At 30.0% G+C, this 26,045-nt stretch overlaps 2 protein-coding genes across 12 annotated transcripts in view; one reads left to right on the top strand and one right to left on the bottom strand.

Annotated features, from left to right (window-relative positions):
* The window catches only part of LOC122519959 (whirlin), a 79,369-nt gene that overhangs the window by 44,789 nt on the left and 8,535 nt on the right, over positions 1 to 26,045 (top strand). For 8 of the 11 annotated variants that reach the window (XM_043639804.1, XM_043639801.1, XM_043639802.1 and 5 more), the window contains 7 exons: positions 2,053 to 2,376; positions 3,469 to 3,701; positions 4,827 to 5,127; positions 5,322 to 5,381; positions 9,143 to 9,297; positions 13,422 to 13,503; positions 13,795 to 13,905. In XM_043639804.1, coding sequence (XP_043495739.1) covers positions 2,053 to 2,376; positions 3,469 to 3,701; positions 4,827 to 5,127; positions 5,322 to 5,381; positions 9,143 to 9,297; positions 13,422 to 13,503; positions 13,795 to 13,905 — 1,266 coding nt within the window. The remainder of the gene's footprint in view (positions 1 to 2,052; positions 2,377 to 3,468; positions 3,702 to 4,826; positions 5,128 to 5,321; positions 5,382 to 9,142; positions 9,298 to 13,421; positions 13,504 to 13,794; positions 13,906 to 26,045) is intronic. The other 3 variants (XM_043639808.1, XM_043639805.1, XM_043639811.1) reach the window with 2 other exon arrangements.
* LOC122519967 overlaps positions 19,039 to 26,045 on the bottom strand; it is a 43,157-nt gene continuing 36,150 nt past the window's right edge. The window contains exon 2 of the mRNA XM_043639821.1: positions 19,039 to 19,289. Within this exon, the coding sequence (XP_043495756.1) occupies positions 19,080 to 19,289 (210 nt within the window). The 3' untranslated portion in view covers positions 19,039 to 19,079. The remainder of the gene's footprint in view (positions 19,290 to 26,045) is intronic.

Here is a 26,045-nt window from a genome sequence, read left to right as displayed (position 1 = left end):
GATTTTTTATTTTTCTTCCTTTCTTTTTTATCCTACATAGTCCTTATTTTCTGTTCCTTTAAAAAAAAATACTTCCTAATGAAAAGCTCGTGCTTTTGATATACAATACTTTCTTTATACATGTTTCTATAAAAATACACCATATATATAAATATACTATTGTTACTATTATTATTCTTAATGTTTGATTATACTTTCATCGATTCTATAGAATTGTTCAACTCGTCAAAAAATTTAATATCTATATTATATTATTATTTATCTGCTCGAATTATACGGATTTTTATCTAATACGAATTTTATTATATTCGGAATTCAACGTTATCAATTAAAATAATATTATAACGGTGTGTTAGATAAATAACTTTGATTTCTTAATGTTTAAGGTAATTAAGATTAATTTAACGCGATTGAAATTTATTATTGAAGACAAGAGAGAAGAATTAGTCATACGTAAAAGGTATTCTTTTTCATCGTGGACAAAAATCAGCTCAACATTTTTTTGGCAACTCGACAAAAGTTCTTAGGTCTTTAACGAAAAGTTTTAATGCACTCACCTAACGGTCCAGACTGATATACTTTACTAGGTCAGACTATTATTTATTTCGATTCTTAGAACATTTTTTCTTTTCTTTTTATACTAATTTGTACGTTTAATGGAAAAGAACTGCAAGCAAAATTACCTCTGAATAATAGAAATACTCCGAAACGATAGAAATATTACATAAGATTGATGATAGAAAATTATTCTACAAAATTGTACATATATATAGAGTAAAAATAATTATTTATTAAATCGTCCGAAAAATTAAATTTTACGTGTACAATATTTTGTAATTTTTTATTCATTGCTAGTTATATACGATCTTCACCATTACCTTTTTTTTTAAATGGATCGTATAAGACTTGGTAAAAAAAATATAAAAAATATAACAAAAAATATTACTTACGTGTAAAACGTACGTAAGATAAAAGGCAAGAAATTTTTGAAAATATAATATAATTTTTAATTTATATTCATTTTAACAAAACTTATTCGACGATCCAATGTAATAATAACTTACTTAAAAGTATAGTAATAGTAGAACATTTACGTTTACAACTACCATAGATTTGTCCTTCACGAAAGAAAAGGGGAATTTTTAATGGACTTGAACTGTAAACGTCGTACCATTTCAGTGTAATTTTCGAATCGTCTTGGGAGCTTAGTTAGACATCTCTACTGTGGACTATGAATGTCCTAGATCTCAGAATAGTTCATAGTTATCTACCATTTTTTCCTTCTTCGAAGGGTCATCCCATTACTTGATTTTCTTTCGTACGAAATAATGATTTCCAATTAGACTTTATTTCTAATTATCATTTTTAAATAAACTCGTCTAAAATATTTTTTTATTTATTTATTAAAAAATAAATTATTTTTATTACTTATATACGCGTATAATTAAAAATCTTTTCATAGTATTATTCGATCCCGCTTAACAGGATTTATCTCTCAGCTTTTAACTATCGCGAGAAGCTTATCCAAGCTTACAAGTAATCTCGATCAACAATTTTCTCAAGTTTTATTTCTGCTCTTTGATGTTATAACTCAACAAAATATTCGAACTATTTTGTCGAGTTATATTCGATACTAAGTTTAATTCTATGATACATTGTTTGAAATTGTTTTCAACATTATCTTCCTTTTCCCAAATCGATTCCTTTCATACTTTTATCCGAATTTTTCTACAAACCAATTCACGTAAAACACGAACGATTCTACTCGTCGAATTGCGTACTATTTTGTCGAATATTTTCTTTTCCTTCCTTATTTATTTATTTATTTATTTATTTATTTTTCAAACGATAATACATTATTAATACAAACGTTTTAGTTTCGAATCTAATTATGTTCTATATGTTATAAATCATGATTATAAATACATTGTTGTACGACGCGTAAACAACAACATTAATTTGTTAGAAAAATGAATAGAATTAACGAGGCGTAATTTTGTTATTGAAACAAAACAAAACAAAAAAAGAAACAAATTGTTTTTCCTGGAGCAGATGCTGAAATCCTGTAGGACTTTGAGTATGACAGTACGCGGACCAGCATTAGATCCTCGTTGTAGAGTTGGTCATCCTGTTTGGCCATCTTCGGGTCGTCAACAATCTTGCAGTTGGATGGACCGTCAAGGAAGACCAGCCTCACCACCGCCATTTTTTTCCTCTCGAGATTCCAGATATGGACCACGAACGCGAAAGGTCGAACTTTGCATCGAACCAGGACAATCCCTTGGTCTTATGATCAGAGGTGGTCTTGAGTATGGCCTTGGAATATATGTCACTGGAGTAGACAAAGACAGTGTTGCCGATCGTGCTGGACTTTTGGCAAGTAACTCTTTTTTTTCTTCTTTTTTTTTTTAATAATAACAATATTTATATCATATTATTTTAATTAGTTATACTATTACACTTATATTACTAATATATTTTTGTTATATAATATAATATATATTATTATTTATTAGTATACTATTGTATTAGATTGTTAAATATGAAATGTCCAATTTCGTACTGTAATCAATCGAAATAATCGAACGTTTCATATATTTAATGAACTAATAATATATTCGTATATATATTACTATGTTATATTATAATGATTTTTATATGAAAAATGTAATTAAATGTTTTTATATTATTTATATATATGTATAATATAAATATATCGATTAATTTCTTTTAGAAAAAATTTCTTTCATAGGAAAAACGAAAAATTCTTTAATTCAATAAATTATCTTTCAAGATCAGAGATATCAATTTGAAATGAAATCCAAGAAGTATAACAAATATTATCTACGATAAGTATCTAATACTATATTATGATCAAATCTAAAAGATAAGTTTAAATAGAAAATTCTTTCGACATATTACATTTTCTAAAGAGTAACGTAAGAGATATTTTAATACTCAGAAATGTGTGGATGGTTAAAATATTGACCTGCTCGTTCAAGAAGCTTTATCGATTTTAATCGACCTATCGAATATCGTTATTAACCAACACGAATAATACTTTTTGATGTCGAATAATATCTCGAATGTTTTCTGACATACGAGAACTCTTGATTTATCGAAATTTTAATCCAAGAATATTTGAATAACGTAAAAATAAATGCAAAAGAAAAATAATAGAAACAAATCATACGTTAATCTCGTTAATAATAAATAGACGTATCATTTTTTTGTTCAGTCAAAAGTAACCAATTAATATTTATGCTAATCCGACAAATAAAATTTTAATGGAAAACATTACGTTTGTTTTTTGTGTATTAATGGCTAGTATATTTAAAAAAAAAAAAAAGGAATTTTCTCGTCAAAAAAGATATATATGTCGTTTACAATTCGTGACTTTTGACAGAACACGTAGGATATATTCGAAGTATATGTATGTTTTATTATTCTTTTAATTCTCGAGCGTAGGTCGGTGATCAAATCATAGAAGTTAATGGACAAAATTTCGAGGAAGCAACGCACGACGAAGCTGTACAAATTTTGAAAACGAACAAGAAAATGAGTTTATTGATACGTGACGTAGGAAAGGTACCTCATTCCTGTACGACCAGTCAACCAATCGTCATGCCTACTTCGAGATATTCTGATCACGATCCTCTTATTCTCGAAAGTCCTGGAAATCATCGGCCACCTAGTCCTGCGTGAGTAATATACATATATGCATTATTTTATATAGAATTATTTCGTTATTTTTAATATAATATTATGTTGGGGAAAAAGAAATCCATTATTTTTTCGATGGATGGCTTTAGTGATCGATATCTTGTAAAGTATAGATCAAGCAATTTCAGATTTATGCTCGTTGGAAAGCTGACATTTTACACTAAAAAAATTCTCTGGCTGATTTTTGTTTGGTCCATCCAGTTGTGAATTATAGGATGTTAAAAATGGAAGTCAACGAAGAGAAAATCCGGTACATTTTAGTTTTTCTTTGATAAAGGCGAAAATGCAAGCCAGGCGGATGAAATTGTGAATGGTGTTTATGGTCTCGATACTGTAACAGCTAATAACGTGCAAAAAAAATAAAATAAAAAAAAATAAGATCCGTAAAAATTCGGATCTCTACTGTCAACAAATGGACCGTTTGAAGCTAGCGATTGACCAGAAACGTCCAAAATTGGCCAATAGGAAAGGTGTTGTGTTCCTTAGGACAACGCCAGGCCACACACGTCTATAGTGACTCGCCAGAAGCTCTGAGAGCTTTGTTGAGAAATTTTGAAATTGGCATCAAGAGAAAATTGCAAAAATCGATTACTAGAGTTTTTCGACAATAGGGACCAAGACTTTTATAAGAGAGGCATTATGAAGCTATGAATGCTATGAAGCTAAGAATGGCAACAAATTATAGAACAAAACGGTCCATATTTGACCCAAATCGGACAATCCAAAACATGTTAAATAAAGTCTTGAAGTTCAGGTAAAAATAATGGATTTCTTTTTCCCCAACATAATATTTTAAAAGTACAGAAGGTAATTTCGTTTCTTTTTTCTTCGATGGCAAATAAAAGATAATTGTTTTCATATTTAAAAATCCATCCTCCTATTTTAATTTCTTTTTCTTTTATGTTTTTTACAAGAATGAATATTGTTTTATTAATTAATTTATGAATTAATCATTTATCAAATGAAAGGCGTCATTTGTAATTAATTTAATAAATATACGGAATTACGAATCCAAGAATGAATTATTTAGATGAAACGAAAACAAGATTTATCTAATATGTAAAACTGTATTTATAATATAACGAATTGAAATATTATTTAAGAAGTAGCACGAACGATTGGAGACATCGGGGAGGAATTCAGGTTTCTGCAGCAACAGCAGCCATGGTTGAGGAAAAAGCAAGGGTCGTTCTAGCTAGAAGCGAAAGGGCTGCTTTGTCACATATTTTGGCAGATTATAGAACGCGAAGATTAACGGTGGAGGAATTGGTCGCGAATCTTGCCGATCTTTTGAATACTCATGAAAAATTGACCCTTCTTACTGAACTAAGAGAACTCGTTGATAGCAAGGATAGAGCTACTTTCGATGATTTAGTTTACAGACCACGCGTCGCAATGGCTCGGGTAAGTTTCCAAGTGTGAATTTCATAGTAATTCATATATATTTATGTATAACATCATTTTTTAATATAAAAGATTTAAGACGTAAAAAACAAAGAAAAATTATTACCGTTAAAATATAACTTTTATAACATTTTATAAAATATGTTGTTTTTTGTTTTTGTGTTTTGTATTTGTTTGTGTTTGTTTTTCTTTAGAGAAAAGGAGACCGCGCTCATTCAGATCTGATCGTAACACCGTCTCTTCACGATCTTCCGGTAAGTGTAAAATGTTTTTTTTCTTTTTTATTATATTCTTACGATATTAATGTGATTTTTAGTCTCACTGCATACTCACGTGTAACGTAGATCTTATATTACACCCACAAACACACGATATTATTATTATAATTGATTATTTCGATTATTATTTTTCGTATTATTATTATTATTATCTTTTGAAATATTACTATATATATACATATATAAATCTGTTATAGAACAATTTTTATCTCTTCTTGCTCATTCTCTATATCCTCTGTTATTCTATATATATATATATGATTGGTTAGATCCCTAATTGTGTGTACGTAGTTAATATTTATATTTTAATATACATATACATATCTATCTATCTATACATATAAATATATACTTACAAACATGAAGAAAACATTTTTATATACGTTATACAGGATTTTTCGAATAACGTCCGACGAAATTGTATTTTCTTTTTACGAGACGCAAAAGAATTTCGTGAATTTAAATTGCCAAAAAAAAGGATAGAAAACATTTCGCTAAAATTTCGCTTAAATTGAAACAAAGAAAAAGAAGAAAAAGAAAGAAAAACATTTCTCTATAGATTCGAGAACAAAAATTATTATTTAGATCCTGTATAAAATTTCAAATATAAATAAATAAATAAATATATATATATATATCTTTTTGCTCTTATAACGAGTTTCGTTAGATCGGTAAGAATTTTTAATCGTTTGAGAAAAGAACTTTTTACCGATCTAGCGGAAGAAAAAAATTTCTCGTTTGAGAAATTTCTCGACGTAGATAAATACTTACGTAGGTATTATTGGTATGCTCGATCTCCTTTTCTTTCTTCTTTCGTGTCGCGTATATTCTCGTTTAGCTAGCTAACATTCCGAACGTAAAAGTATGTGAACCTTAAGGAGAAATAAGATGCTCCCAGAAACCTAAAGAAGAAGAAAATGAAGAAGAAGAAGATGAAGAAGTAGAAGAAGTAGAAGAAGAAGAGGAAGAAGAAGAAGAGGAAAGAAAGAAAGAAATATCGTATATTAACTCAGAGAAGAAAACATAATGATGATGCTGTTACTGCTGCTGCTGCTTATGATGATAATGATGTTGATAATTATGACGATGATAATCAGAAAAAAATATGGATAACGAAAAGTAGATGAGTCGTTGGAGGGGTTGCGAGGAATGACGGAAGTTGTCACCGATTTTTGGACGATAATATAATCGATATATAAGAGAAAGACAAAAAAAAACTAAACGAAACAAAAGAAAATTGTTAAAATCATTTGATTAAAAAATATCTCGTTTAGAGATAACACGAAGATTTTCACGTTTTTGAACGTTAGTTAGACTAAAAATCGTATTCTTTAGTCACCCCCCTTTTTCGCGAGAGACAGCATGAATACTTTCAAGGAAAATAATATCCTGCATCCTTTCTCTTTCTCTCTCTCTCTCTCTCTCTCTCTCTCACTTTCTCTCGCTCTTTCTTTCTTTCTTTTTCAAACTTATTATTATTTACGATTCATTATTCTTCCTTTCTACTTACATATATCTATCTCTTTGCTATCATTGCGCTACCATTAATCACCAACGCTGCTTACAAACGAATAAAACAATTTCATTTGTACGGGTTTGCTTGGTAGTAAGCTGTCTTAACGCTTGTTTATCGCTGCTTTTGCTTTGATTATAAATAATCGTATTAGACGATATCTATTTGGATAATTAATTTAGCGCTGTTGCATTAGAATAAGAAAGTTTTAAATGCGCTTGGTAGAAATATTCTAACTAGCTTTAATTATACCTACACAATCGAGGATGTGTTTCTATGAGATATATATACATATTTCTTTTTTTGTTGATATGCTTCTTTCTTTTCTTTTTAGATTATTTATTCAATAATAATTGTACAAATGTTCACTCAAAAAATCTTATATTTATTAATTCTTTCGTTTATATTATTCATTTTAATTTTGTATTTTTTTCTTTTTTTTATTTCTTTTTTTTTTCTTACATCAATTAGAAAAGTTTTCTTTCGTCTGTTGTTGTTTTTTTTTGTTTTGTTCTTTTTTATTGTATTTTCGCATAGTCTTCTGTTACGTTTTTATTAACGCTCGTTCTTCGATGTACCAAGCGCGCGATAACGGTACACACTCACATATATATATATATATATGTATTACTTAACATGATTTTTCATGTACGAGTTCGCCTGAGCTTTGCTAAATTTTTTTTCTTTTATTTCTTTCTATAACAACGGCCGAGTGTGCAATCAAAATGTATTATACGATATAGAACGATATAAAAAAAAGAATAAAATAAAATTGATAAACTGGTTTTAATTTTTTTTTTTTCTTTTTTTGCTTCAAAACTTCGTCAACGTAGTAACTGTATAAATTAAAATAAAAAAGAGTCGTACAAAAACAATTTTATCGCACAAGTTTATTGATTACAATAGGATCCCATTGGAAGATACGTTTCAGTTGAATTATTGATGAAGTTAAATGTAAAAAAAAATTCATACCTATTAATATCGTTGATGTATCCTTTTTTGCAATTAATGTTTTTTTCTAAATCATTATTCAGAATATCGTTTTATAAAGGATCCTACTGTACCTATAATAATTAAAATCTCTTTGTACGTATTATAATTTCGCACACTCGGTTCGAAAAACGCTGATACCGATTCGCAAAAAAATCGGTATGAATCGCATTACGTGCATCGCCTCGCCAATTAGGAATTAGGGATCTTAGGATTATACGCCTAATCTACTAAGAGAGAGGGGAAAAAAATAATATGAATGTAAGTGGCAAGAAAAAAAGATCCTGTGACCTGGCCTGCGAACAAAGCTCGGGCAAGCTCGATAACGATCGGTTTCCTGGCCAATCTGATATTAAACGATTTTGCGTATTTTGCGTAGTTTTGTTGTTTATTCACAAAAAAGAACAAATCTTTTCAAAGGGGAAAGAAAAAAGAGAACAAAGGATGGGAAACATTCAGAATATATTACCTTTTTCGTATTTTGATATTTCTTTCTTTTCGTTTTTTTTTTTCTGCAGTTCTGTTAGCGACAATTTTTGTTGTGATTATTAAACAGTGATAATAGATCAATAGTGTTAACCGTAAAGTTAAAATTCACGTGCCACGTTATTTTTTATATCGTTTAAATTTTCGGTTTCAAAATTTTTATCGAACACGACGATATCTTCAATTTTTACGTAACCACTTTGGTGGCATCGAATATTTTCCTATAAAATACAAATTTATAGATATATCCGTTTTATATACGATGATTGTGGTATCCATAAAAAAGAAGTTATGTTAATACTATCATGTAGTATCAGTAGTTGATCTAGTCAAATTATTTCAACATCCCAAATTGGATATCGTTGGTCGTTCAAAAAATAAACCACATAGTAATGACATTTTGTAAATAAAAAAAAAGAAAGAAGAAAAACTTTTCTTCGTATATACATCCCTAATTAATTATCACTGTCTAAATTACAAGCAAAAAAAATATTTACAAACCGGAATAAAAGAACAAAAAAGAAACCATCAAAATTATGAAAAATGTCTATTCTGAAGGTTATCCAAAATAAAAAGGGGTCGGACGAGGGGGTGGGGTGGGGTAAAGGGGGTGGTAAAAATAATTTTGAAGAAAGGAAAATCGTGTCTTGTCAGAAATCGTTGGCCAAGAAAACCGAACGACCGAAAAACGATGATTAATCGAATTGGCTTGTGAGACGGCATGACAGGATCTGATGATTTCTCGCAGAGGGGTGTACCCAGTGGTTGTTGCCGTCCGGGACGACTGGTGGACGTCGAGGGAGATCCCCTGGGAGTGACAGGACCTCTCCTGCCACGGGATAATCAAGAGTATAGGTCACCAAGCGAGGACAGCGGTCTCGGGGCTGATATGCCCAGGACCAGGTCGAATCTCTCAAAGTTTTTCTCAATGAAACTTTTTAAACTATCCTACTCTTCTTACCTATTTCTCATATTTTTCAATAATCCCGACAATCATTCGGATAGTTTTTCTTTTTTTTTTTATTTTATTTTATTTTAACCATAGAAATTGGACAAATTGTTTGTTTTTTTTTTTCTTTTTGTTTCGAAACCGATCAAAGACAAATCAAATTATTCTTCGAAATATAAATTGTATTTATTTCGTTCTAGTTATAATACGATAATAATATTAAACACGTTGATTACATATTTAATTGAATGATTGATCGTCTTTGATTGGCATACGGTTAAAATAAAAAAATTAAATGCTTAGCAAAGATTACGTAGAAATCCATCGAGTCAGATCGCACGTTTTTACGAATTAAAGCTTTTCCTCATGTGTAAATTGAAATACATATGTTATACGATACTTTACTTACATACATCAAAATTGACCTTTCTCGTTTTGCTGCCGCTGCTTTGGTTAGAATTTTAGCAAATACATAGTAGGAAAGCAAAATATTTCGAAAAGAAATTAACGCGTGATTGAAGAAAATAAAAATAAAAATGAAAAATAAAAAGAAAAAAGAAGAAGAAATCGTCTCGACTTGACGATTTAAGATTTTTTATAAAACAAAAATTCGAAAATTGATCGTATGCACCGGCATGCACCTTCATTAGAACTGAGATAGAAATAGAGAGAGAGAGAGAAAGGGAAAGACAGAAAAATAAAGAAATAAAAGGATAAAAAGGTTAAAAAAAAAATAAAAAAAGGAAAAGAATACCACGCGAGTCCAAATGGGAATTCGATTTTCCTTAATACGCTTCGTACAATTCAATCTCAAACTCTTGTTAGAGGAAAGAGAAAACTCTCGTTTTAGATTTTTTGAACGATACTTTATCTAGGTTGCGTTTCATTCGTTAAATCAAATCACATTGAAAGCAAATATCTGAATTTAATCGTACGCCACGTGCACAACCAACGAAAAAAAGCTTCAACGCTTATTTTCTTAAAGGTTTTTGTTTATTGCCTTTAAATTGCTTGCTTCGCATTTTTTACATAAGGCAAATCTTTATTCAGTCACTTATAAATTCTTACGTATCACCTAATGGGATACAGGTAACGAACGGTTAGAAGATTATACTCTAATATAAATCTATACTTACCTTAGATCTTCTATTTCGTGTTCAATCAAATTCGAGATATCTAATCTTTCATGATATATTCGTGGGGTGTGTGTGTGTGTGTGTGTGGTGTATGTTTGTTTGTATACATGTAACATTTATTATGATCATTTCGTTTATTTTTTTATAATAGAAACGCGTTGATTCGTAATTTATTATAAAAAAAAAAAAAAGAAAAGAAGAAGAACAAAAATATTACGTGGATTTATGTTAGAAATTTGTTGAAATAATTTTCACCATAGTTGTTCATAGTTTACGTTTTCTACTCCTTTCCTCTTCTCTTCCCCGCTCACCTCTCCCCCATATTTTCTTTTTGTAAATTAAAATACGAGTCGTTGTCAAGTCAAACAAAATTAATTCGACTTTTTGTAAATTTTATTACTTCGAATATCGGACCGATGTTTAACTTATTAGTCATATTTATTATAATATTAATTTCCTAAATAATAAATAATTTTTGTGTTTAATAATTAAAGAAAAGTATAGAAATGTATAAATTTTCTCTAAGTTTCTTTTTTTACTGAGCGCTATTTAATCCAACGAATGGTATACGGTTTATATTATTGAAGTACAACACGTGTTACCATCCAATTTCGAAATAAACCAATTTTAATTATTTTTTTTTTATTAACCCATTCCATAGGAATTTATTTATCCAAGATACGTTATACGTTTCCGAAAAGCCATAACGTTTTTATTTCGCAACAGTCAGTTAATTCGTAATGGTGTTTCTATGTCGGATACGTTACCATCGAATATATTTCTTTTTCTAGTTCAACTTTTCTATTTCTTTATTTCTCTCTCTCTCTCTTTTTTTCTTTTTTCTTTTCTTTTTTTATTTCTTTCCCCCTCCTTTCTTTCTCACTCCATCTTCCTTTTCAACTTTACCTTTTCGTTCCAAGTGTTTTTGTTTTCTTTTTCTCGGCAGTCACGTACAAACACGATTGACGATACATTCTAGCGTGTATACCTAACATGGACAGCAGATAATGCGGAAGGTAAATCATTTTTTCTCTGTGTGTGAATCTGTGTGTGTATCTGTGTGTGTGTGTGTGTGTGTATATATAAATATGTATGTATATGACTCTCTTTCAGTCGTTCAAACATGTAGGCGTAAAAGACGTTGTTCCGCGCGTGGGTTTAAATAAAAGTATACAAATACACTTTACAATTTTTTCCATTATAATAATCCAGGAAAAAAGATGTCGCGATAAATTTCAACAAGTCGATCATAATATTTCGTTAATTAGAGAATATACAAAAAAAAAAAGAAACAAAAAGAAAATGAAAAGCATTGAAAATCAGGGTAGTGTAAAAAATTTGTTACTAGGTCAAGAATACGTGCAGACATATATTATATATATTACTGATTGAATTTGAATAGAGTAATTAGTATTGAATTTCAAAATGAAACGAATTCATGTTTCTTCCTTTTATTCTTTATTTTTATTACTTTTCGTTATTTTCCTTTCAATCTCGACGAAGAAAAAGAAAGATCAAATTACGATGATGCGTCGCACAAATATAAATCAACTTTTGTTTAAATCTCTGTAATAAGTTATCGTGTCAACAAATGAAAAAAATAGGATTTTTATAAGATATTTGATTTCTATTTTTAAACCATTCGAAATAATTCTTACAATTTCTCTTTGTAAAATCGTCGAAGATAAATCTATTTGTAATTTTACGATACGATCAATATATTTCTTGAAATATTGATATTACGAATTTTTTTTTTAATTTGAAATGAGTTATTATTTAAAAAGTATAAAAAAAAACCTCTTCATAATCGGATCTATCTTTCTCTCTTATTCGTCGTTCGATTAGATTGCAAGAGAAAAATAAAAAAAAATGGAAAATAGTTTGCGAAGAAATAACGAAGAATTGTGTTAATTTTCGTACCTGGTACGAACCAGGTACAAAGGTCGAAAGTTTAAAGAAACCGCGTCGCGATTCGGAGCCCTTGAAAATTTGAGCTTACGTCGAGAAACTAATGGTTTTCGAGGTATCGTGCTCGATAGGTCGTATCCCAGGTAACGAAACCAAACGATTCAACTTTGAGGAATCGAGAAAGTGAATGTGTATGTGTGTGTGTGTAGCGTGACAGAGAGAAAGAGAGAAAGTGTTAGAGTGAGTGAAAAGGAGAATGTAGTACTGTAATAGCATTTCTAACGTAACGTCGTATCGTTTCTTCTTCTCTCAATTTTTTCCCCATTTTTACGTATTTATTATCATCTTTAAGAACAATTTCACTTTTTGTAAAAGACCAGAACAAGAATTATACATTTCTATCCATTTCGAAACCACATTTTTTTTCTCCTTTATTTTTTTAATCATCTTTGTTCCATCCTTTTTCCTCGCCTAATCAAAACGTCGTTGACATATTCCTCACAAAAATATATGTGTTTTAATTATTTAATTAAAAAAAAAAAGAAGAAACAAATTTGATCAAGATTGGTGGTGATTCGTAATGATTTCTATTTATTGACAAATATTAAAATAATGCGTGACGCGAAATGCAATGTTGCATTATTGCAGTGTAATCTCAAATGCATTCCGAGTAAAATAAAAATTAAACAATCGCGTAAATGGGGAAAACAAATAATCTTTCTGAAACAATTATTATTAATTAATCGTAGTGAACGAAACTGAAGTGTAATTGATTATATGCGATTATTTAGAAAAAAAAAAAGAACAAAAAAAAGTACGAAAAAGGAATTTTCAATAGGTCATTGGTGACTCGCGTGGTGGGTTTGGAAAAAAAAGAAATGGCTGTGTGATAAATTTGGATACGAGATACAATGGTCAAAGGATCGGACTGATTGTGAGAATTAAAAAAAAAAAGTAATAACAAGACGAAAGAAAAAAATAAGCACGATAAGACGAGTTTAGATTTGAAAAAAGAGAAATTTTGCGAATTGCAGAGTGTCCTGCAGGAGGGCTCAACAACATCAGGTGACTACCTCTGACCTCGCCCTCTCCAACGACGACGAGTGTGATAATCAGGTATAGAATGAAGTTACCATACCCCTTTTCCCTGTCAATCAAACCCACACTTCTTTTACTCGTTCACTTTTATCCCTTTGACGAATAAAAATGTTTCTGTATATATTTTTATTTTCTTCTTCTTCTTCTTCTTCTTCTTCTTTTTCTTATTCTTATTCTTATTCTTTTTTATATAATAATAATAATAATAGGAATCGATGTGGAAGAAAAGCTGACGATCGTGTCTCTTCGATGGAAGATTAGTTGCATGATTCACATTTGGACGTGTACGTTTGATTCTTTTTTTTTCAGGATTACGAGGACGACATCGACAGCGGACGAGGACGAAGACACAGCTCGCCTGGAGGATCACGAGGAAATCCACGAGATTACGGTCATCATCATCTTCATCCGGATAATTTGGTGAGTCCAATCGCTTTTAGAGTTAATTATTATTAATCTACTCTGTACTCATTGTCTTCTTTTCGATCGGGAAATCAAATTCTTCTCTCTCTCAGTTTTTTTTTATTTATTTATTCAATATACTATCTTATTAGTCTATTAGTTATAATAGTATGTTTTCTTTTTTTTTAATTGATATATCAATTATAGTTAAATCTTACGTTAGTTTGAATATTCTTTTTATTATAATATGTTTTAACATCAATTAATTATTTATGTTTATCTATTTTATTGATACAACTATTGTGACGTACCAGTAAAAAAGAAGATATTTAGATATTCATTTTATTATAAATGCAACTATTATTTAAGTATTAATTTGTTTTTCTTTTCTATTCGAATATATTTCATTTCTTTTTTTTATACTCTATAATTTATAATTTTTTATTTAACTATTGTACCATATATATAAGTAAAATAAGATATAATAATATTATATTTATTTTATGACACATATATATATATGTATGTATATAAGAGCTATTATTATTAAAATATTAATTATATTTCTCAACACATATTGCTTTAGGGGGGTTATACATACAAAGTTAATTTTATATTTATACTATACAATTTCTTTTTTATTTTTTAAATTATTTTCATTAAACTTTTCGAGTAAATTTTTATATGACAAAATGAAGAAGAAGAAGAAGAAGAAGAAGAAGAAGACAAGGAGCAGAGAAAAAGATAAATTGTTTTCTTTTTTTTATGGAGATCGTAATAGATAAGATTACGAAGCGTTTAAGTTGTTAAGGGAAGGTGAAACAGAAATAGTGGTAACGCGAATATGAGAAAGCTCCCCCCACCCCATCCCGCCTCGCCCCATGATCTTCTCCTTCTTTTTTTATCTCTCTTTCTTTCTCTCTTTAAATGATGAAGATGATGCACGTTTTACTCGATGAACGCGCTGCAGTCGTCGTAGTAGACGCGTACACTATATCGGTCGTTATAGTTTAATTATAGCACGCGAATGGTCGAGAGGAGGGTTCAGGGTCGACCAAACGAAGAGACGAAGAAGCATCTTCGTTTCTCTCGTTAGTCAACTTTTACGTTCCTCCTGGCAAAACTCGTAAGAAATATCGCGTAAAAATGGTCGACTCGCGTGACGCTTACCCCCTTCTCACTAACCCCTCTTCCCCTCCGCCCAACCTCCTTGTCCCGAGTGCCACGCACGTGTTACTTTACAGTAATAATAATCATAATAAAAAATTACCTTAAATATTTGCCTTTTTTTATTTTTTTTTTGATCCATCATTTTATCATTATTCGATTTATGGTAGAGTTAAATAAAAAATAATTAAATAAAAAGTATTTGATTGACACGAGAAGGAATTTTTTTTAATTTTATATTTAAATAAATAATATTTTTTTTTTATTATAGTATTTTTTTGTATTGTTAAAAAGTAATGCTTAAATTAGAGTATTAAAAAATATGAGAAAGAGAGAGAAAGAGAGAGAGAAAAAGGGAATAAAATTATTATATACACGAAAAAAAGAACACTGGTAAAAGTTACTATTAATAATATATTAGTTTAAATAAAAATAATAAAATACAGAAATATCAGTAAAAAAAAATAAATAATTAATATGCTATTTAAAACTATTATAATAAAAAATACTATTTTAATCAGAAAGTACCAAAACAATATTTAATATTTATTAGAACGTAAATTAATATTAAAACAATAAATAGAAATATATCTAAATACTAAAAGTTTCTTATTTGACGTAATATAAAATAAATGAATAAAAAAAAAAAGAAAAAAAAGAAGAAATTAATGAATACAGGGAAATAAAATAAATTCATATGAAAAAATGAAAAACCTTGGAAGTATTTAGAATCGATTTAAGAACTCGGTTAAAAGTGGAACTTATATTAGTGGCACTCGAGAGCAGTAGAAGAGTTTATGCGTGCGTGCATGCGTGCATACGTGCGTGCATGCGACGACTCATCGCGGCTTGCTAAAGAAAAAATAAAAATGAGTAAAAGAGAGATGAAGAAGAAGGAGGAGGAGTCAGGTAGAAGTGCAGGTGCGCAGGATGGAAGAAGAAAAGGAAGATGATGATGATGATGATGATGATGATGATGATGATGATGATGATGATGATGATGATTAAGAAGAAGAAAACGAAGAAGAAGAAGAAAAAGAAGGTGGAGAGAGCGGAAGGGTGTCGGTCGTTTTGCTGCAACACTCCTGCGACCATAAAATCATCGACTCTTCGAGAAAATAGTCGTGCAATGCACTTATGAAATTTTTACTTTCCATTTTAATCCTTTCAACATATCATAGTAAACGATTTTTTAACGGAAATAAAACCCTTTTTTAATTATTATTATTATTAGTAGTAGTAGTAGTATTGTTTGTAATTAGAGATCACAAATTAGAAAAAATGTATTCTTTTATTTTTTCTTCGAACAAACAGTTTAAGAAAATGCAGAATATTCATTTTTAATTATAATCGGATAGTAATATTAAAAACATTTCTTATTTTTTTTTTTTTCATTCTTCTTCTTCTTCTTTTTTTGCTGCAACGATAATCACACGAGTCAATAATTTGTATTACTCTATCAATATAAATATCGTTTATTATTTAATTTCCCTTTATTCTTGTATGAAAAAAAAGTATAGCTTTATAGTTAATAATATAATTAAAAAACAAAAAAGAAAGAATGAAAAAGATTAAACAACGAAATATATATTTGACATCGTGGAAGATTACGAGAAGTGAAAAAGAAAAAAAAGAAAAGAATTGCCACGAATGAAACTTCAATCATAATAATTTTTTTTTAGGATTAAATAAAGCCCTTGATAGATCGGGGTCGTAGGGTTGATTGTGAGACGGGATGGAGTGGGTTGGGGGGAGAGGATGAAGGGGTTCGGTTGTTTGAACGTTTCACACGCGATCGTGGACTATAATAATCGAGATAATCGCTAGATTTCCCATCGCTTACCACGATGGATATTGCTCCTTTCTTAGTTTCCTCTTTCCTAGTTTATTTTTTATTTGCTGCTTTTTTTTCTTCATTACTTTCCTTTCTCTTTTGTTTCTTTATCTGATATATATATATATAACACACAAGAGAGTGGAAAAGAGAGAGAGACGGACGTATAAGCTACTTCTTACCAGCTTGATGCAATTAAGATGATAGCGAGGTATTACCTTGCAAACGTGTGGTAGTTAATCGTTTATTGCAAGGTATATAAGGTATTTCTTTTAACGAATAAAACGTGGATATGATGATCAAGAATATATGATCGAGATCGAAACAACCAGCACGTTAAACAACTTACGATAAAGTTTCGATATCGGTATCATCTTGACGACCTTGATGACTATAACATGTTTTTTTTTCTTTTTTTAGAGAAATCCGAATTATTCGAGATATTTATTCTTCAATTTTCTATTTCCTTTGTTTGTTTACATCTATTGGGTATTTTTTAAACAATTTTAATGAATACTTTGTCGAATGAATCATTTTCAATGATTAAATAAATGTATTTAAGAAATAGTAAAAATATTATTGTTTATAATCGCTGAGCATAATATTCGTTTACAATGATCATTTACGTTATTAAATATTGATGAAATAAATAGAATTGATTAGTTAAGTATGTAGAATGATAAATAAATGTTGCATAAAAAGAAATAAAAAGGAGGGAAATGTAAATGTAAATTGTAAAAAAGGGTAATTGTAAATTGCTTTCGCGCTATATCTAGAAATTACGGGGAGAAAATAAATGCAACGAGCAGTCCAATAGATATAGAGATTGTCTGCCTGTCTTAAAGTCACCATTGAAATGTCTGTTTAAGTTTTCTCATTCCTGCTGGTTAGATCGAACGTGCGAATACTAATTGGTGGAATCCTCGGCGACTTGTAATACATGCAAAATATTTTTTCCGTAGAATTGAATGAAATTTTGAAAGAAAAAAAAAGAAACGTAAAAGATCGAATCGTTCGGATTTATTTACCGTTCGAGATCAAAATTCCGATAGAAAAAAAAAAACAAAAAAACATATTAAAGAGAGATCCAGCGAAAGAGGAATTTTTTTTCGGATATCCTTTACGACAAACAAATTGTCTATATAATTTTTATTTACAAAAAAGAAAGAAATTTATTCAACGTTACATCATACTTTCATTTATACTTTTTCTTTTTTTTCTCTTTTTGTCTCTTATTCGAAAGAAGCCAAATACAATAAAAAATAGGTACACGCAGTTTAGTCTTACGAGCTAGAAAATCAATAATAATTACGACGTTAAAATAGTCGAAGTTTAAGGAATAAAACGAGAAACAAGAAAAAAAGAAACAAAAAAGAAAGAAAACAAAAAAAATTCAACAAAAGCGATCTCGCATCCGATCTGAAACCCTCGTTATTACGTCATATTAACCACAACTATTCAATTATCCCCAACGTTTGTTGGAAAATGTATTTAGAAAATTTTCGTGTACGAGGGGGAGCGATGAAAAATAAATAATAAACAAAAAAGAAAAAAAAACACACAAAAGAAATAAAACGAGTCGATTTCAGACGGACACTTTTGTTTCTTACTCGTGTTCGCATTTTCGAATACGTCACTTTTTTTAAATTTTCTCATTGTCGACGGAATTTTTGTAGAAATCAAATCAAAGATACACACACACACACACATACACGTACACATATTTACATACATAATAAAACATACGTTACACACGGTTTACGTACACACATCATACTTACATACATACAATAGATACACATAAAAAAAAAATAAAAAAAGGAACGAAATTCGAATCGACTCGGATTGAAGTGGGAACGTCGTTGAGAAAAAACTCGAGTTTATTTAAACGATCTATCGATCCTCCCGAAGAGAAGAAGGGAGAGGAGGAGGAGGTCGCGATCATCGAGATCTCGAGTTGTTTCGTCCTTGAGAAGAATAGACTATCGTCGTGATAAACGACGAGAAGAGGGTCTTGTGTCTGGCAAAATGTACGAGATAGAAGTCTTTTCTTCACTTTGGTTCTCCTTGTTTTTTATTGTTGTTATTGTTGTTATTGTTGTTGTTGTTGTTGTTGTTGGTGGTGGTTGTTGTTCTTCTTCTTCTTTTACTTTTTATCGATTCTATTTTTCGATTCGATTATTCATCACGATCAAAGCTTGTCCTGTAACGCCTGACGAAGTTCCTCGGTGGCCTTGGCCACGTCTTGAACCTGTCTCAAGTGAACCTCTGGTCGCACGTGTTGCACGCTAGAATTTGACCTCCTCACGGAATTTCCGCTCCCGAATTTCGGCCGCGGAATTCTTACGCGTTGAACGTCGCTCAACCAAGATTCCATATTACGATTTTTCTTTTTATTATCCTGCAAAACATAAGTTCAAATCTGTCATTTAACTTTGAGCGATTTTTTATTCAATATCATTAATTTTCTAAATAATATTATATTTGTCGATTAATTATTTCGTATTAAAATATTGGTCCAATAAATAACGAGCGGATAAATTTTATGATAATTATATTATTATAATAAATGTGTTCGATCGGTTGATCATTTAGTTTAAATTTGAGGATAATAATTTTCAAACGAAATGATTCAATTTAACGAAAGTGAATTTTTGTATTCGTTAGATCGTAGACCGCGATCGTTTTTATAGATCATTGTTTTTCTTCACCGTTAACGAACCATTTTAAAACGTTAAATGCAGCTAACACAGAAATAAAGAGAAAGAGAGAGAGAGAGAGAGAGAGAGACGTACAAATTAAGACGAAACCTTTGCTGCCATCCAAGAAGTATCTCGGGCAAAAAGCGTATCAAGTTAACAAGCTAATTACAGTAGTCGCAATCCTTACCCCTGATATCTGGCATTTAGTTAGCGAATTAATTACCACCTGTGTATATTATCTCCCCAGGTTGATGTCGCGTTACGCCGTTTAGAAAATTATGTTCTACTTATTTGCAGATGGGTAACCATTTACGATCATATTTCTTCAAGGATAAATTGAAGATTTGCATAGTTTCCCAATTAAACATACCATACGTTTTATATCCATGTTATACAAATAATGTTCTTCGTGTTTTTTATTTCGCAATAAAAATTTGAATAAAATTTTCTCGGAGAGTTCTTCTAACTCTTTCTATAATAATATTTAATATTACAAAATATAATATAACGAAGATCGTTAATATTTTCAATTGGGATTAATTTTACTTTCATATTTAAAATATTGTGGAAAAAATTATTCCTTGATATTGATACTGAATATCTTACAAATTTACAAACGTAACATTAAAATTACTAAATTAAAAATGATTAATATTTTAAATTAGGATAGATATTATGTCGCGTTTAAAATATCGTAGAAAATAATACTAATCGGTATAGATAACAAAATTCTAAAAAATATCAAATGATCTGAAAAAAAAAATTATATCATATAATATTACAAATAATATAATATAATAAAAACCATTTTAAAGTATAATTTCGACTAATTTATAATACTTAACTTATTACTATTAAAAAACAAAAGAAAAAAATTTAAGAAAAATTCAATATTCTCAATATCACGATCATCAAAACTCTTACCGTTTATGGAATACAATACCGCTATTAGAATACAAAAACATAGTATAAAATAATAATCCAATTTCGAATAACTGTACCATACGATCTAACTCATACTATTAATTAGCGGGATTTTAATTATAATAGAAGGTCAAAGACCCGTAAAACACGTATACTACATTCATAAGAAACAACATATGATGGATATAAACGTGTTCCAAAAAAAAAAAAGAAAAAAAGAAAAATAAAAAGAAAAGAAAAGAAAGAGATAGAAAGAGAGTCGTTAAGAAGGGTGAAGTAGAAAAGAGAGTTCATCTTATGTTAGTCTGGCAAACACTAAAGGTGGTGGTGGCCTAGTGAACGTTCTAAGCCTCAAGGCGTTCTACCATGCCCGTCGAATGATCCAAGACTGATTAAAATGCGAAGCAAGTCGAAGTCTGACGAGTCCGACACGCCATCGATGGCCCAGTGACATCCTCTCCCCGTTTTTTTTCTCTTTTTCTTTTTATTTATTATTTCTTTTTTTGTTAGTCTACCTCAACACAAGACATTTTCCCCCCATTTCTTCGAGCCCCCTTCCCACCCCCCCACCAATCCCAACTTCAACCCTATTCTCACTCCAACCACGTCTTCCCACCCATTACTCTTCCCTTTCCATAAATTTTACTTCTTCTTTACCTTTAGTGGTCTTACGACCCACTTTTTTTTCCTTCTCTTTCTCTTTTTTTCTTTTTTTTTTTCTTTACCTCTCACAGTGAAGTGCCTCCATTGTTCTTTCTACTTTTTCAATTTCCCATTTCGCGGTAACTATTATATTATATATATATTTTATAACTTTTCAGGTTAAAATGTGATTCCTTTAAAAATGGTTCTTCTTTCAAATAAACGTCATAATAAACGGGTATTGGTCTTGCGTGCTTTTTTTTTTGTTGATAGATACACGATAAGTTAAGAAAATCTATCGATAAATGGTGAATCATCTCGGAGATGATAATAATAGTTTAAAATAAAACGAGTTAACTTTCTGTAGAGAATTTATCAGACATCGCGTTACTTATTGTTATATATATATATAACATATTTATATATACTTATATTTTTGTTATATATTAATATGTTATATATACTTATATATATAGCAAATATTAGTAGATAAGATTCTAACGTTAATAGCAAAAATCGAACAAATCGTTTGGTGATAATTTCTCTCGAATGACAGTCGTAATTTTATATCCGGCTTATTAGATAAATGTTTTCTCGGTTGAACAAGAAAGTGATATAGAAAGAAAGAAAAAAAGAAAAAATAAAATAAAATAAAAACCGTAAGATTTAACTTTCGTTATCGATGAGAGAATTTAAATTTATTAATAAAGATTAAATTACTAGTTTTATTGAGATAATTTATTATTCAACGTTCTTTTATATCTTTATCTTTTTTCTTTCTTTTTTTGTGTTTGTGTGCGTCTGGAAATCTCGAGAGAATCCCAGACACGATAGATACTCGATATTCGAAACGAGTTCGGAGAACGACTTCTCGATTTAACGAACTTTTACGATCTTGTTTACGCGAGCTCCATTCTGCAAAACCCGTAGAACTGCAACGTCTCTAGAAATGACGACATATGCACACACGATCATCGCATATAGTATAGTATAGTCGATCTTGTTATTGTCTACACTTGCTGCTTCTGAAGTAGTCAACAATCGAAGATATTTTTTATCAACAATTTTTGATACAATCGTAAGCGAAGTTTTTCTTTGTTCGCATCGAACAAAATGTGCATATCGTCTTATATTATGTTTGTATAATATTTCTTTTTTTTTTCTTCAGCTTTTTATTTTAAAAATAAACAAATACAATTATTCGTGATCGATCGTTAATCAAAATTATTTTTTATAATAACATTTATCAAATTTTATATTTATATTTGTATCTTTCGTTAATCGGACGTAAACTTGTTCGCGATTATTAAAAATAAAATTATCATTATTATTATTAGTAAGCGTATTAATTAATAGCTTTCAGTTAAAAATTTAGGAAAATCATTTAATTGTAGTGTAAAGAAAAAATTTGTATTCATTGCTAGTCCTTTCGTAGAGTAACGTTGACGACGAGATCACGAGGAGATGTATCAAGGGAATAAATTAGCAATTAACGTGGATCGTAGTTCTCCTTCGAACTTCCTCGAATGGCAATTCGCTGTTGGCTAAAGAGAAAATTCATTTGACGAGCGATAAGAGATGCACGAAACCGGTTAAAAATATAGATTCCCAGGCTTTGGTGGCGAGAGAGTACCGTAAAGGATTAACGGTCAATCTTGCGAGAAACAAGAGAAGAACTGTGAGAAACTTGAAGGAAAACAGGAAGGTGGAACGGGGGTTAAAAAAAAAAACCAAAAAGAATTTCTATGGAAGAAGCTCGCAGATAGAAGGATCTACGCGATTTCATGATTTTAACAATCCGTCTCAGAAAATAATTGATCAACGCAAAATTCTATAGAAAATGTATTTCCCATAACTTTGAAATAAAATACAGTTGCTTTTATTATATAAATATAATGGACTTTTAATATAATTATTTATATTATAATAATAATATTATTATGACTTTTTATTTGAAGTAAACAAAAATTTCGTTTAACTTAAATATAAAATACGGTGCGTGTGTTTATAATTGTTGTATATATTATAATTTAATTATAAAATATGTTAACAGATATACTTTTGCAAAGCTTATGATATAATTATTCGTTTTCATTTTATATAATAATTTTATCGCGAAACATTAGTTGTCCCTATCGTATCAGAATTAAAAGGAACACCACTGTTTTTGTTGTTGTTATTGTTGTTTACAAATAACTTTCGCGCGATATAATTTTGGTGTAATAAATGAAAAAAGAAAAAGAAAATCAAATCAAATGAATTGATTTCAAATAAGGTTTCACGTTGTTAATTCGTGACGAACTATATAAACTCAGATTGAAACGTTCTTACTAGATGTCGTTGAAGATAACGTGTAATATCTATATACGCTTATATACGTATGATCAAAGCGAAAGGAATGAACGTAGTTCGATCAAAGTTGTCCTTCGATGCACGAACGTAACGAAAAAAAACAAATTATTACAATACGTATTTCAAGTTGTTCCTTTTTTTTATTTTTCTCCAGTTAAAAATCAATCGTTTAAAAGAGAATAATAATAACAAAAAAAAAAAGGAAACAAACAGAGAGATTTCCAATCCCCTTACCTTACAAAAATATCAAATGGGATGTAATGTATCTTCTCAATTTTTCCTATCTCTTCTTAATCAGACTTTATACAAGTTTTCTTGATTAGATTTCAATTAGAAGCGTTTTGACACACGCAAAAGGAAAAAAAGGAAAAGATGACAAGTAAATAAAAACAGAGACTCCGTAAGGAATAAAAGCAAAACTGAATAACGACCAGACGAAATAGAAGAAAAACCGAACGAAACAATCAAATCCAGTTTAATTAATTATTTCGAGTAAAACAAGTGGACACGAATTATAAATCGGGTTCCCCGTTTTGTCTGATCGAACTCTCCGAACTATTGGAGACTCGAACACGAACTGACGAGCTTACTACTCGGCCAGGTTGTTCACGTTTACCTGCTGCTCGATCAGGAGCGCGACTCGACGCTTACTTTGCTTTGAAAGAACGAATGAGCAACGAACAGCCAAGCAAGCAAGCAACGTGTGCGAGAGACGAGGCCGAGAAAACGGAAGAAAAAGAGAGAGAAAGAGAAAGAGAGAGAGAGTGTGTGAGTAAGATGAAGAGAGGGAGAGAGGGATGAGGAAGAAAGAATCAAAGGGGGTCTCTCAAAACGAGAGGGATGGGGAGCGTGAACGACGGGGGGCCTATGGTGGAATGGGTAAGGCTTATGAAGGGTGAGAGGGGGTGGTTATGGCGAGAGAGGGACAACTTCGAACAGGTGAGAGGTTTTACCTGATGATGGTGGTGGGGTTTGAAAGATAGAAAAAGGGAGGGAGAAAAGTTGTACAACGTTGCCAACTTGTGGTGCTCGTCGAAAGATATCCCATCTAGGATTCATACGAGTTACGTATGCTGTCTACTCTACTAACGCGTGTCTTCTCTCTCTCTCTCTCTCTCTTTCTCTCTTTCTTTCTCTCTATCTATCTATCTATCTATCTGTGTTTATTTTCTTTTTCTTTATTTATTTTTTCTTTTTCCATTTGTTTTGCGCGCACGTCTTATCTATACATTCCACTCCATTGATACCGCAGTAAAAAGACTTTCACGAGGGATTCGTGATGATCCATCGAAATGTAAAAAGGGGAAATATAAATACGATACATCGATACATTTATTTTCAAACGTATAGAATCTTGGTCCAAAGTGTTTCACGATTTTCTTGGTTTTATTATTGGATTTTTGCTTTTAAGAAAAAATGTTTTTTAAAATAGTAGATATTATAAGAATATTATATATTTCTGTATAATATTATAATGTTATAAGAATTATTATATATGTCATATATCATAAGAGATATTATAAGAAATATTAGGCGAATGATATCATCGTGAATGTTTAAACTTTTTCGCTATGAGATCATTGCTGACGTGATAAATGTTTTTTATTTTGTTTTCCTATAGTAGAAATACTCTAGTTAGTCATTTGCTAGACTTTTAATTCGATTAATCAAACAAATCAGTTGAAATTAATTTAAGTTCAAAATGATTCTCGAAGTAAGAGCGTGTACTCGTTCGTTTTAACATATTACGGAGATATTCTAACTTTTCCTCTTGATAATTGTATAATCAAATTTTTTTATTTCGATTAAATTCGTTATACCTTTTTTAATTGAAACTTTTAATTATTAATTAATAATTCATCAGAATTGCATATCCTTTAGAGATAAATTAATTAATGGTAAAAATTATTTTACTCCTACGTGAAAACTTTTAAATACCAATCAGTCTTCGATAATTAAATCTCATCGAGAAGCTTTTGAAAAAAAGGATTCTGTGAAAAGTTTTAAATAATAATCAGTCTTTGGTTATTCGATCTCATCGGTCAAGCCATAAAATTTCGAAATAATTGATAATTTAATATTTAACAATGATTTCAAAATAGTACGTCTTATATTAATTTGTAAATCAATGTTTAAGAGACATTAATCACGAAATAACGTTGAAACTTTAGCATCTCACACCATACATACTTTTTCACTGTTTTCACATAGCCGCCACCACCACACTAGTTTACTCATTGTCAGCAGTGATGACGTTGTCTCGTTAAAAGATGGAAACGTAAAGTGGTGGAAGCCCCCATTCAACCGAGGAAAGTGTACTTACACACATACACACACACATATACCTTCGAACCGTTTGAAAGAAGAATTGACATTATGAGAACGTGTTAAAGGCAGTGACCTCGAGACTGAAATTCTCTCAACAAAATCTTATTAAAAAAAAAACACTTTTAACACAAAATAAAACAAGAAAACAGAATAAGAATATAATTAAAAATAAAAATTGACCGATCCAAAAAAACGTGAATCCTATTGTT

The sequence above is a fragment of the Polistes fuscatus genome, unplaced genomic scaffold (genome assembly GCF_010416935.1).
Source record: "Polistes fuscatus isolate 324 unplaced genomic scaffold, CU_Pfus_HIC Scaffold3, whole genome shotgun sequence".
Lineage (NCBI taxonomy): Eukaryota > Metazoa > Arthropoda > Insecta > Hymenoptera > Vespidae > Polistes > Polistes fuscatus.
This window is presented reverse-complemented; position numbering and strand designations above follow the sequence as displayed.